Source organism: Doryrhamphus excisus, chromosome 11 (assembly GCF_030265055.1).
Source record: "Doryrhamphus excisus isolate RoL2022-K1 chromosome 11, RoL_Dexc_1.0, whole genome shotgun sequence".
NCBI lineage: Eukaryota > Metazoa > Chordata > Actinopteri > Syngnathiformes > Syngnathidae > Doryrhamphus > Doryrhamphus excisus.
The window spans coordinates 11,675,359-11,687,890 of NC_080476.1; the positions used below are offsets into that span (position 1 = coordinate 11,675,359).

The following is a 12,532-nucleotide window of genomic DNA, read 5'->3' on the forward strand; positions in this document are numbered from 1 at the left end:
TTTAACCGTTGTCCAGTGCGTAAAACCAGTGCGTAAAAGCCAGAGTGGACATCCACACGCCTGGCCTTCGCCCAGCGTGCCGCAGCCTAGTCCCAATAAGCAACTCCTCCCATCCAAACACTCACTATCCTCCCTATTGGTTCCCTCCCCTCCAGGCGGACGCGCACATGATATAAACCTGGGGGTCTCGCACCTTCAACGGGGTCAAATTTCTCGGGCCAATTGCCGGGGGAATCAGCACCGAGGATCACCAAGAAAAACTGCAGCTCAAGTGGAGATTTTTGGATTAATGAAGTCCAGGTTTGAGGGTTTTAAAATCAGAGATGTAAAGGGCAAGTTGGATAAATACCTGACTTCTGCTGGGCGTCCGTCCTCCACCGAAGAGCGCTTTGCAGCGAGCCAGCGACACCGACGGAGAGCAGCAACAACATCAGCCGGGCCACCATGAACCTCATCGGGGGCTACCAGCACCACCACCACCTCATGCATGAACCTTTCCCCTTCGTGCAGCGCTGCCACCAGGACGCCCCTTACTTCCAGAGCTGGGTGCTCAACCACGGCGAGGTTCCACCGGACTTCCAGATCCAGGCTCCGTACCCGGCTGCGGAGCTAGCCCCCGCTGCTGCGCACGACGCACGCTTAGAGGGCCTCCAGGTCGGGATGGCGAAACGGCGAGCGTCGGGGCCCAAGAAGGAGCGCCGGAGGACGGAGAGCATCAACACGGCGTTCGCCGAACTGCGGGAGTGCATCCCGAACGTACCGGCAGACACCAAATTGTCCAAAATAAAAACTTTACGCTTGGCCACAAGTTACATCGCCTACCTGATGGACGTCCTGGCTAAGGACTCTGGGGAGACCGAAGGCTTTAAGGCCGAAATTAAGAAATTTGAAAACCGGGATCTGAAAAGGAAAAGGGAGATGGTAAGTTTAGAACACAATGTTGAGTCAATTAAACTCTTTAAATTAGCAGCTATTCAGTTGCGTTCACGTGTTAAAAACTGAAATAGAAAAATGTCTTTTTTATTATTAATTAATTTATTTTACCTTCAAAATCTGAATTTTAAATGCTATGCATTAATAATAACCTGTAACATTTGCTTAGTTTGTTACTTTTCATTTCATATTGTACATGTACAGTAATTATATATTATAATACACGGCAGTTAAACTATTAAAATGCATTTTAGGATTCATAAAACTATGCACTGATTACTTCCACTATAAAGAAAGGGATCATGCACATTATTTAGTGATTGTTCTACAATAATATAGTACATAAAATGTACTTTTTATCAACACTGATGGTAAGGTTACTCATTAAAATATTACAAATATGATGGTATGTTTTGTTGTATATATTTATAAAACTAGAACTAACTATTTGTGGTTGTGGTCTTCTCCACAGAATGAAGGCCCCCAGGACTCCTTTGCGACGGAGAAGAAGGTAAAGGGCAGGACCGGATGGCCACAGCAGGTTTGGGCTTTGGAGCTCAACCAGTGACACAAAACCTAAAAACAAACAAACCAAAAAAAAAAAATTACAGACGAACCAGATAAACCACTTGACTGTACCTGAACGCATCATCTGTTGGATCCCAATGACGAAAAAGGAGAGAATTGTTGGGGGAGGAAAAAAAGGACAAAATAATTATTTTCTCCTTTTGCTTTTTGTGTTTATTAAATTTATAATATTTATCCCTTCATTCTTGTCGTCTTGGTGTCGCAAACATTCAATGAAAAACTATCTAGACACTAAAGTTAAATTAATTCTATGAAATAAAGTGGCGTGTAAGTGCATTAATATGTGTTGTAAAATGAACAATTTAAATTATTCTTTTTTCCTAGATGCAGATTTAAAAAATGTTTTATTGCATTTTTGTTGATGCTGCATCGCATTTCACTGTATTTTATTTTATTTTTGCAATTTAATTTTAACGCTTTAGTGCATTTCTAATTTAGCTCCGACCGTTAAGGGATTTTTCGTTCCTATCGGAACACATTTTATTTCTCAATACGGCTTCATTGAGTTGACTGTTAAAAATTCATCAAAAAACGGAATTCACCATAAATAATAAACATTTTTACAAGACGTGTGATGCCATACTCAGGCAAAAAATAATAACCTAGGGGCTGAACCAATGTTAAGTATGTGTAATGTTTTCTTTGTGTTGTTGTTGACTGAATCTACCTCAGAGTTTATATGTCCCCTTGAATAGACACATGAGAATGTCCCACTTAACGCACAGCAGCTTTACACTCCAAAGGAAAAAAAAATAAAAATAAAAAACGAAAAAAAATGGAATTGAAATGGTTTATTATTGTGCCAAATGTGGATGGAAATGTACTAAGTGTGAAGTTATGATATAGAAGTCCGTTAATAAATGAATTATTTTATGACGCCAAGGTTGTGTTAATTGTGTTGTTGTTGTTAAATTGCATCTCCTAGCATTTCAGTAGTCAGTATTTGGTGGACAAAATACTGATATAACATTGCCGAATTATAGTCTGAGATTATGGGATATGAATTTCTTTGTGATTCACACAATTGATGTCGTTTTCTTTCAAAAATAAGATGCAAGTCAATGGGGTTCTTCATAGCATGCAGCTACTGGATTTGAAAGTGCTATGTATTTTAAATGAATATTAAGTTTTAGATGTATCGTTGCCAGGTAAATGTGCTGCCCTCTAGTGGCTAGTAGCTGTTAGTCCTGTGTACCGTTTTTAAAAACACGAGTTGAACAAAATCCAGGTTAATAATGTCTAAGGGAAATGACACCAGCAGTCATTTTGAATAGAGTCCATCTGACACTGCATTGTTGTAGCACCCTCTGCTGGACAAAGCAGGAGCTAACATTTGCCCATATGAACTATCCAGTGTTGTAAAGCTAGAGTAACAACAAAAGAGTACATTACAGGCTTGAAAAGTACATTTAAAAAGTACAGAGACAACATGTTTAGACTGTACATTTATTATTATTAATATTAGGAGCAATAAGCAGCCATATTTAAATATATGTCATTTCTAATACAACCGTTAGATCTACATGTGAATAAAAGATGGGTGTTATCTATTGCGACACTAAGAAACCTACGAGCCATAACTGAACAGAGGACAAAAAAAAAAAAAACACAATCAGCGAGGGGGTAAAGGGTGAATTTAAATATAAAACTATGCACAATAAGAGAAATGCCAAATACAACCCTTATATAAAGTGTGTACATACCATGCAGTCACCACCATCAAAACACACAAGTGAGGAGTTGTAACTTTCGACGTGTAGCTGAAATTTTAAATACTTACATGTGGGATGTCAAGATAAACGGGTGTCCTCTGCTAATCGCTGTTTAAAAAAAAACAAAACTTGTTAACTAAAGCAAAAGGGGGTGGGGGTTATTAAAGGAGAAATAAAATAAAAGCAGCTCCCAACCCTTGGGAAGAGTCTGTTGTGTAAAAGTAGGATGCTCATCATCAGACAAAGGACGCTGAAGATGGCAACTATATAGCTTAGTGGCGCCCTCTGTTGACATAAAATGTTCATTACAGGTTTCGGTTGATTTCCTGACATGGTGGCATTGTTTCAATGGATAGTCCTTTGATGAAAAAAACTCGAATCTGCGTTACAGACGTTTTTTAGCGTACGTGACGTACTTTTGGTATCTGGTCCTTGGGTGCTACATGTAGGTAGGTAAGACATTGATCTTGATCTGATCCACCAGACGTTCTTTGCGGGAGGTCTTCCATCAAAGGTTGAGAACCCTAAACGAGTTAACTCTTAAGGCAGCGCTTCTATCGAACAGTGTGATCAAGTCCTTGTGGCGACTGAGACAAAGAGTCCTGGTGCTCGGTCGCAAAGACAAGGATGTCCATGGATCATTTGTGACTATCTAGTGAAAGTCCTCCAAGGATACCAAATAGGTTTTGGTTTGCTTGGAGATGGTGGCTGATGAGGGCTGTGGGAGGTTGAAAACGTTAGCGCTTTTTTTTATTTAGTCCAGCGGTTTGCTGCTGTCCCCTTTCTGGTCCAAGCGGCTCTTGCTGCTCTTTACCATGTAAATAAAGTAGGTCAGCGTTTCCTTCTCGTTCACCGGAATATTCCTGAAGTGGCGACTCACGGTCTGCAGATAGAGGAGACAGGGAAGAATGTAAAACGGAAGCGCCGGTTGTCAAGCCTAGTTTAGCTCAAGACGCGGGTACACGGTCTTGTGGACACACATTTCAACTCATTCTATTGAAATAAATCACTTAGATGGGTGTTTGTTTAGTTTATTGGCTATTTGTAAGCTGCAATTTCAGAAGGTGTTTCGAAGATTTTCTCGACAGCGTGCAAGGAACCGCCCAAGCTGAGCAGACAAAGCTTAGCTTTAAATGAAAAAAAAAAAAGTGTTTTAAAGTAAACACTCTACGCTAGTAAGCACCCTGTGCTTCCTGAATGGGACAGGGACACTGGGACAGCTGTGACTGGTTGTCGGCTGTTGACTGCCACGTTATTAATGATGTGAGGGCCTCGTTAAGACGTAGAGAGTCTGGGGAAACGTTCAACTTGCGGGCCCCGGGTTTCATTCATCCACTGCTCACATCCGATGCCTCCGCCCCTATTCTACCACCACCCAAGGCCCACGTCGCATACAGGAGGTTTTCATGAGAATGTCTGGGGCCAGCTGTATAAGGTCCACCTGTCGATTTGGCAAATTAGTCTAACAATCTCTCAGTGAGCAATTACAGCCGAGTAGGAGCTGCAACACCGCGTATGTCAAAGTAAATGAGGACTGCAGGGCCGCAGTTGACAGTTGCGGAACACCTATAATGAGGTCAATGTCAACATGGCTGAAGGTCCGTTAATATCACGGTGGTGCAAAGATTCAAAAGTACCCCCCTCTTTTTTTGGTTCTTTCAACCACAAACATTTTATATCATTTATTAATTAGTGAAAAACCACAATATAGTGAGGGATGACTGTATTTGTAAAAACTGAAACTAAAGTAGCCTCAAAAGTCCAAACATAGACTTCAGCTTACTCAGCAGCTAAAGTTTTTGTTTTTGTGATGACAGGACATGTGTGATGATAACCATAGAACCAGAAACTGTACTTACTGCAAAACAGGAAAGCATCTGGCTAGCTAAATCTACTAGGTGACAATATACATTCTGGCTCTTTCTTCATTACATGTCTGTAAGGAACCTTCAAACATCTTAACTTCATACCATTTCAAGCCTCACATCAAACTGTAGACAAGTGATGACAAATGTGTGGTCCATAAAAAGTTCCCTTGATGGTTTCTGGACCATCGAGAAAGTAGAATTGAAATTCTTACTATCTCACTACATTTTATCAAGTTGTTGAAGCTGCACCCTTCAGTTGTCAACAAAGCAAAAGTGTAGTGATTGTGGAAGTGGTGCCCTCATTACCTCAGCCAGCTGGGCCTTGTTGAGGCCGGGCCTGGTCTGCAGCTTGTAGTGTCGCTTGTAGCGCCGCAACGTGTTCACCTGGAGCTGGAACAGGTCCACCTGGAGGCAGAGGAGGAGATTCGCTCTGTTAGTGCCCAACATTCTGTACCACTTCTTTGGACCGTTCTGTTGGTAGAACCACTCTCATACTACAGTGAATCCCTAGCCAACAAAGGGTGCTGAAAACTGGACGTCCAGTTTGTATATTTTGTTGCCGTGGAAACGTCGTCCAAGCTACCACATCAATCACTGGAAGGACACATTGTTTAAGCTACTAAGTTACAAAATTTGCATAGCTACCACAATCCTGCACATAAGGGTTTATTGTCCTGAATAGAAAAGTGGCTGAAAACAATATTAGATTTGTTACCTCTGGCACCTCTACGTCATGATCTGGGGACTCCCCGCCATCATCACTCGTCTTCCTCTTCCTTTTATTGCGCACACTCTGGATGAAGTTCTTGTGGAAGTCGCAGATGTACAAGTGACGCACCTACAAAAATAGAAAGGTATAAATCAGTTAAAGTGCAGTTCACACAGACATAACTAGCTTTTTAGCCATGCACACTTAAAAGCAGTAATTGAAGTTTAGTGGATCTAGTCAACAAGTAACAAGGTAGCAATTGTGGCTGAATGTGTATATATGTGCTCAAGCTAAACGCCTGCTGGAATGTTCCTTTAGCGATGTCCTCCTGCGACCTTTTGTGTGCATGTTATTCCTCCGACATGGCTTGCGTGATGAAGCATATGTGCTTAAAAGTTTGCAGGTCTGGAAAGCATCTGGTCTGCAGAGAGGTTCTCGGTTCAGTTTTTCCACGTGAACGCCGCAGTTTAGGAAAAGAAGCACAAATGTGACCCTGAACTGCAGAGCACATACGCGCACTTGACTCCCAAAACACTCCATGTTGTGTTCAGATCACATTACAAACCTTCACTCTGTATGTTTACAGCGGTGCTTGTCAAATAGCGGTGAGGTGTCGTAGGAGGCCGTGAGTAAACTTAATGTGGAAATTGTTTTAAGTTGTTGCAGATGGTCGGCCAAGTCATGAATCTATTTTGATAATCAGATGAATGTCTGCAGAATGCTGGTGCCAGCAACTCATACAGTGGTTTCTATGGGTAAATATATAACTATATGTAAGGTTCTTAACAGTATTTCAATTAAGCAGGGTGGGGGACGGACAAAAACTGAGACCACTGGTTAACAGTCCTTCTAAAAAGGGTTTCACATACCGAGGTCAATTTTTCATATCAAAACAATCCCTGGTAACACTGACCTACAACAAAAAAGGACTGGAAACATAATATGCATGCCTGACCTATGGTTGGCGATGTCTTTGTGTAGACTGCCAACAATTCACTTGACAATGTACTGGTGTCACAAAAGTACACATTCATGAAGAAAAATTGATCCAATCGGTTTCAGGGTTTTGGTGAAAAAGTGAACGCTAACATTTGAGGAGTTTTTTTTTTCTGTGATTGTCATAGTAAGGCCATGCAAAACACCCAGGGTGTTCCCTTTGGATTTTATGGAGCTGTGGTGGTAGGCTAACCCAACTAGTTTCAATTCATGCTCATTCAGAGAGGAGTTGAAGCCATTTCAACATACAGTTGTTGGGGGGGGGTGTCAATTTCCACAAGATTCCATGTTTTACACGCACTGTGTCCCTTACTACCCGACTCTCATTTCGTCTGTTGTCTGGCGGCAGCAAGCTATACTTATAAAAACACCGATAGCTAACCTCACCTTTGTTTTTGTTAAAGTAGTTTTAATAGTATCATAAGCCAGCACATTTAATGTATACTTTAATACCCATCAGCAGGACAGATTTCTACGTTTGTTCACAGGACTAGATTTCAATATATATTATTGAGCAATTACTTTCTCATGTATAAGTGTTAGTCTAAAACAGGCATCAAATTAAATTCACACAATGGCAAAATCTTCCCCCAAAACAAGCGTGTTGGTATTGCATCAACTGTAGTTGGTTATGTCACCGGTTTATTTTATAAAGTTTTGTTGCTGCCAAACTTATGATCTATAATTCAGTCCAGTAGTTGACAACGCAAATGAGCTAGTTTGTCAATCCACTTTAACTCCTAAAAAGAAAGAAAATAGACAAAGAGGGCGATACTTACGATAATGGTAATTATCAGTTATATAGTGAAAGTGAGAGGAAATGTGAATATTTACTTTGTAAGGCGATTTCGGTGTGTGCCTCTACATTTTCTGTTTGCACTCCTGAAATGTTCAGTTGGGGGCATTGTGCTCCTAGTAAAAAAAAGTTACTTTGTGTAAGAAATTCTGCCGGGTGTCCTGCTGCCAACTCCCCCAAACTTGAATGACGGTGGGTTGTCCCATGCGAGGGCTAATGCGGCTAACGCTAGCACAGCTCCTCAAACTCTTTCATTCGGTTAAGATTAGAGCTTAAATGTCGAAAAAAACACCACAAATAAAAATATTTATGGGACTATAAACACATATACATAGATATCAAAACGTAACACGACGCAAAAAGTTGTGACTCTTCACCGCATCCATGCTAGTTTAGCATTAGCTGTCAGCCGGAGAGTGAAGTAGCTAACACCCAGTTTCAAAGTGAGAAAGTTCGAGTATCAAAAAGTCACGTACGCTCTTATCGATGTCTAGCTTGAGCTTCTTCTGGGAAATGCTCTTCTGGATCCTCTTACTGAAGGAGGCGTTTCCAGCTGATCGGCCGCAGCGTTCGCCGTCCTCGATCAGGCAGCAGCTCTGGCCGTAAAACGGAGGGGCTGGCGGACCGTCATGGCTGTCCTCCTCGGTGCTGAAGCCATTCATCCTTGGGAGAGACTCCGCGAGGATTAGCCCAGGTAGTAAAAACAATCAGTTGACTTAATAAAAAAGACTTCTCCTTTGAATGTTTATAGACCTCTAGATGTTTAATCCTGACTTCTTCCAAACGTAGCCAATGTTAAAAACATGATTCTGCTGTTGCCCATTAGATTTGAAGGCTAGCTAACGTGTGCTAACTCCGGGTGCTCGCGAGCTAGCCTACACGCAAGGTGGATGCGCCAGAATACCAACAATCCCTTGTTGATGAACAGCTTTGTTGCATATGGCAGCGACGCCGAACGGCTCCGGACTAGAGGCAAAACTCCACAAAACAACTTTTGTCAAACAAATGTGGAGTTTCACAGATTAAATCCAAGCTTTCGCTGAAGCGTCCGTACAATGGCCGGTGCTTTGAGTGTCAGGGACGGAAGTTTCCCTCCTTGACTACGATTGGCCAGTTCTAAAATAAGACGGGGTTAGTGAGAGACTTCTGTTATTTGATTGGCTGTAAGAAACGCCGGTCTTTTAGTGGGGTTGCAGTGTTTTCCACAAAGATGTAAAAGATGTCGTCGTTGTTATATAGAGGGACATTTAATTGTACTATTCCAATTTATGTCCCTTTTCAGCAATTAGAGTCCTCCGCATATTCGCTAAATTTATACAGAGCATGCATATATGATCGTTAAAACATTAAACAGCCTGTTAATCAATGCAATGTTTACATTTTTAGCCATGCTAGTAATCACCTCGTCTTGATTTGTCTAATCCCCTATTAATCAAACACGCATTCTTGAAAATACAACTGAAGAAACGTTTAAAAATACTACCAGAACTACATGTATCCCATACACACATGCTTTGCTGTTGACATACGTCATGATGTAATTATATATTTCACCACACGGGGCGACAGAATCCAACACTTTGACTTGTGATACTCCATTTTGAATCAGCGAAAAAAAAAGAGTAATGTTAAAGGTAATTTAATGCTAGTTTTGCCAGTTGTCACAAATGAGACCCAAATAGCGAAACAGTAGCTTGATGATAAAGCGCAATGCTAGATTATTAAGGATTTTACATTATAATGCTCCAAATGAAAATTGATAGAACGCTCACAACAAACATCACTGAATGTCACGATGTAATGCTATCTTTGACCACACAGGGGTGCCACAATCCAACATTTTGACTAGTGATGCTACATTTTGGCCCACAAGTATGCATAAGGCGTCTTACAAGAGTTAATGATGCTCCTTTTGTTTGTTGTCATTTATCTGCTGTAACATTTGGGCTGTGAATGCAAACTCTCTGCCTCATCACGGTCTCATAATAGCTCACAACACAAATGAGGAGGATGAAAAGATGCAGAAGGAGGGTGCAAAGAGAGGACACCATAAAAAAGTACCATTGGAGAAAAGTAAATTGCATTATTTTCTTCTTGGTAATGTTCCTGGCTTCCAATAAAGTACTGTAATGGGTCTTTTAGGATATAAGACTGCAATAAAAATGATGTTGTGAAGAATGATAGAATGAATGGTAAAATGAAGGAGAAAATATAATTAAATTCAAATGAGATGCTAAGTTGACATGCTAAGATACAACAAGAGGGCACACTTAGTACAAAAAGTGTGTAGCTTGAACATTCAGGATTTTACTGATGCTGTTGGTATGCTAATATTGAGGAAGTATAGTAGAGAAAGTGTCCTGGTAGAATGTGAATAAAATTGTTAAGGAATATTCCCCATATCCAAATGATAATGTTCAAAATACTAACATACTAACAGTTGCCATGCTAACGTTGGTATGCTAATATTGAGGAAGTATTGTAGAGAAAGTGTCCTGGTAGAATGTGAATAAAATTGTTAAGGAACATTCCCCATATCCAAATTATAATGTTCAAAATGCTAACGTACTAACAGTTGGCATGCTAACATTGGTATGCTAATATTGAGGAAGTATTGTAGATAAAGTGTCCTGGTAGAATGTGAATAAAATTGTTAAGGAACATTCCCCATATCCACATGATAATGTTCAAAATGCTAACATACTAACAGTTACCATGCTAACAGGGGTATGCTAATATTGAAGAAGTATTGTAGAGAAAGTGTCCTGGTAGAATGTGAATAAAATTGTTAAGGAACATTCCCCATATCCAAATGATGATGTTCAAAATGCTAACATACTAACAGTTGCCATGCTAACATTGGTATGCTAATATTGAGGAAGTATTGTAGAGAAAGTGTCCTGGTAGAATGTGAATAAAATTGTTAAGGAACATTCCCCATATCCAAATGATAATGTTCAAAATGCTAACATACTAACAGTTGCCATGCTAACATATAGCGATAGCAAAGTGAGAAAATAAATCCCCCAAGTCCCTCAGTCACAATTTTACATTATATGTTGGTAGAAATAAGTAGGCTATATTAACAGCCTAATTTGACACATGCTAACAGTTGGCATGCTAACACATAGCAAAATACTGAACAGAAAGCGCCTACCCCGATGATCAAGGATTCGACATCTGTCGCCAGATAGTGTTTCCAATGACAAAAGATAAAATGCTAACATGCTAACGGTTGGCATGGCAATTTTCTGTGACATTTCTTCATGTACTACTGCAGCTAGCAAGTGTTCTCTGGGTTTGACCCAGTTTCTCTCTGAAAATTAAGTACTTAAATACTTTAACTTTTGAGTCCAAAAGTCTTTAAGAAAGTAGAATCATTTTACCCAGAGCCTTGAACCTCGCGGCTCGCTTCCTCGTAGATATTATAAACAGGAAAGGTTCATCTCGAGGTCTTCCAAAATCTTGTTTAGCCCGGTTGATGTCAGTGTGAAAGAGCAGGGATAATGGCCCACGCTTTGTGACTGTCATAGTGCCGAGCGGGGATAAATATTTAGAAAAGGTGGAATTTATTAACCAGTGACATTACACCCCGACTTCCTGCTTTCATATTAAATTTCTGCAGGATGTTGAAAATATACTTTTGGTAATGAATAGCCGTTTTTTATTTAAGAGCCCGTCTGAGCCCCCCCTCCGCCCCTCAAGTACACACAACCTGGGGACAGCAGGGTCATGCTTTGTACCAGGCAGCAGAATAAAAAAAAATATTCAGGGAGAAGCTCAGCAGAACACGATGTGTCTGCCTGAATGCTAAATTAGATTTTCTGGAGGTTAAATGATGAAAGTGTGGGAGTCAGTTGCGATAAAATACCCAGTTAGTCATTCAGGAGGCTAAAAAAAAAATAGCATTTTATCCCCACAGAGAGAAGAAAACGTATGAATCACACTTTTGCTGGAGCCCAAATGTGGAATATATAAAATGTTTTATCCATTATCTTCACAATGGCAATTTATGTAGCATTTTCACACACTTATTTGTTTGTACGTGGTTTATGGTAACAAAATGTTCCAATTATAAGAAGTAGTAGCAGTATTTGTAGTTGTGGTCTCAAATTAAAACAAATAAAAAATATATACATACAATTGTATATAAAAATATATACAAAAATGCACTGCTTGAACGCTGACCCCAGATACAGTAACATTAATAACATTTTGAAAACAAAACCTGTATTTTATCAACATCTAGTGGTCAAAGTAGAGCACTGCAAGACCTCAACTAAGTGTGTGAAAATAAAAAGATCACAAAGAGGCAGATGTGATGTAACACGATGAAGACGGATGGCGCTTCAGACGGTTGAAATCATTTAATACATGAAAGGTGTCTTTATTCTCTGTCTCCATCAGTCAGTCGGAAAGATAAAATAGGAATTGATTTGTCCATTCTGTGATAGCACTTAGTTATTGGTGATCAATGACCCGCTGTGAACACGAGGTTAAAGTCTCCACTCATGCTCATCATTTTTCAGCATGTTTAATGGAATGGAAGTAAAGTCTTCAAAGGTTTCTACTTGTCGATGTGGACAATGAAGAGAAATGCAGGATAAGGTTGTCGGCCCCTTTAAATACGTACCATCACCCTCTTTAAAAAAAAAAAAAAAAAATCGGTAACCTAACGGATAACCCGCAGACAAAAAGGAATCGTTAAAACATCAGTCCTTGTTAATGCGTTCACCCGAGTGAAATATCTACAGAGGCCAAAGATGGAGCTAATAAATCTGAAGACACAACATCTGGACGTTGGTCGCTGCAGTGTCAGGCATAGCAAATTTGTCCACTGTGTTCTTTCGGCCTTCTGATCGATTTCCTCCTTTGCAATAGCAAGGTGGTCCTCCACACCTCTCCACACTCCATGACCTGCTGCATCGGT

General features: G+C 40.3%; 2 protein-coding genes across 2 annotated transcripts; one reads left to right on the forward strand and one right to left on the reverse strand.

Moving 5' to 3' along the window:
• Window positions 1-213: 213 nt before the first annotated feature.
• On the forward strand, window positions 214-1,832 carry LOC131138462 (heart- and neural crest derivatives-expressed protein 1-like). The gene is made up of 2 exons (XM_058087389.1): window positions 214-921; window positions 1,406-1,832. Exons 1-2 carry the CDS (start codon window positions 445-447, stop codon window positions 1,499-1,501), a joined length of 573 nt encoding a protein of 190 aa, XP_057943372.1. The 5' UTR covers window positions 214-444; the 3' UTR covers window positions 1,502-1,832.
• Window positions 1,833-3,344: 1,512 nt separating this feature from the next.
• Window positions 3,345-8,689, reverse strand: sap30l (sap30-like). Its single transcript, XM_058087119.1, has 4 exons — window positions 8,079-8,689; window positions 5,817-5,939; window positions 5,408-5,506; window positions 3,345-4,116 (listed from the first exon to the last, which is right to left on the reverse strand). The coding sequence occupies exons 1-4, from the start codon at window positions 8,262-8,264 to the stop codon at window positions 3,988-3,990; spliced, it is 537 nt and encodes a 178-aa protein (XP_057943102.1). The 5' UTR covers window positions 8,265-8,689; the 3' UTR covers window positions 3,345-3,987.
• Between the last annotated feature and the right edge of the window lie 3,843 nt (window positions 8,690-12,532).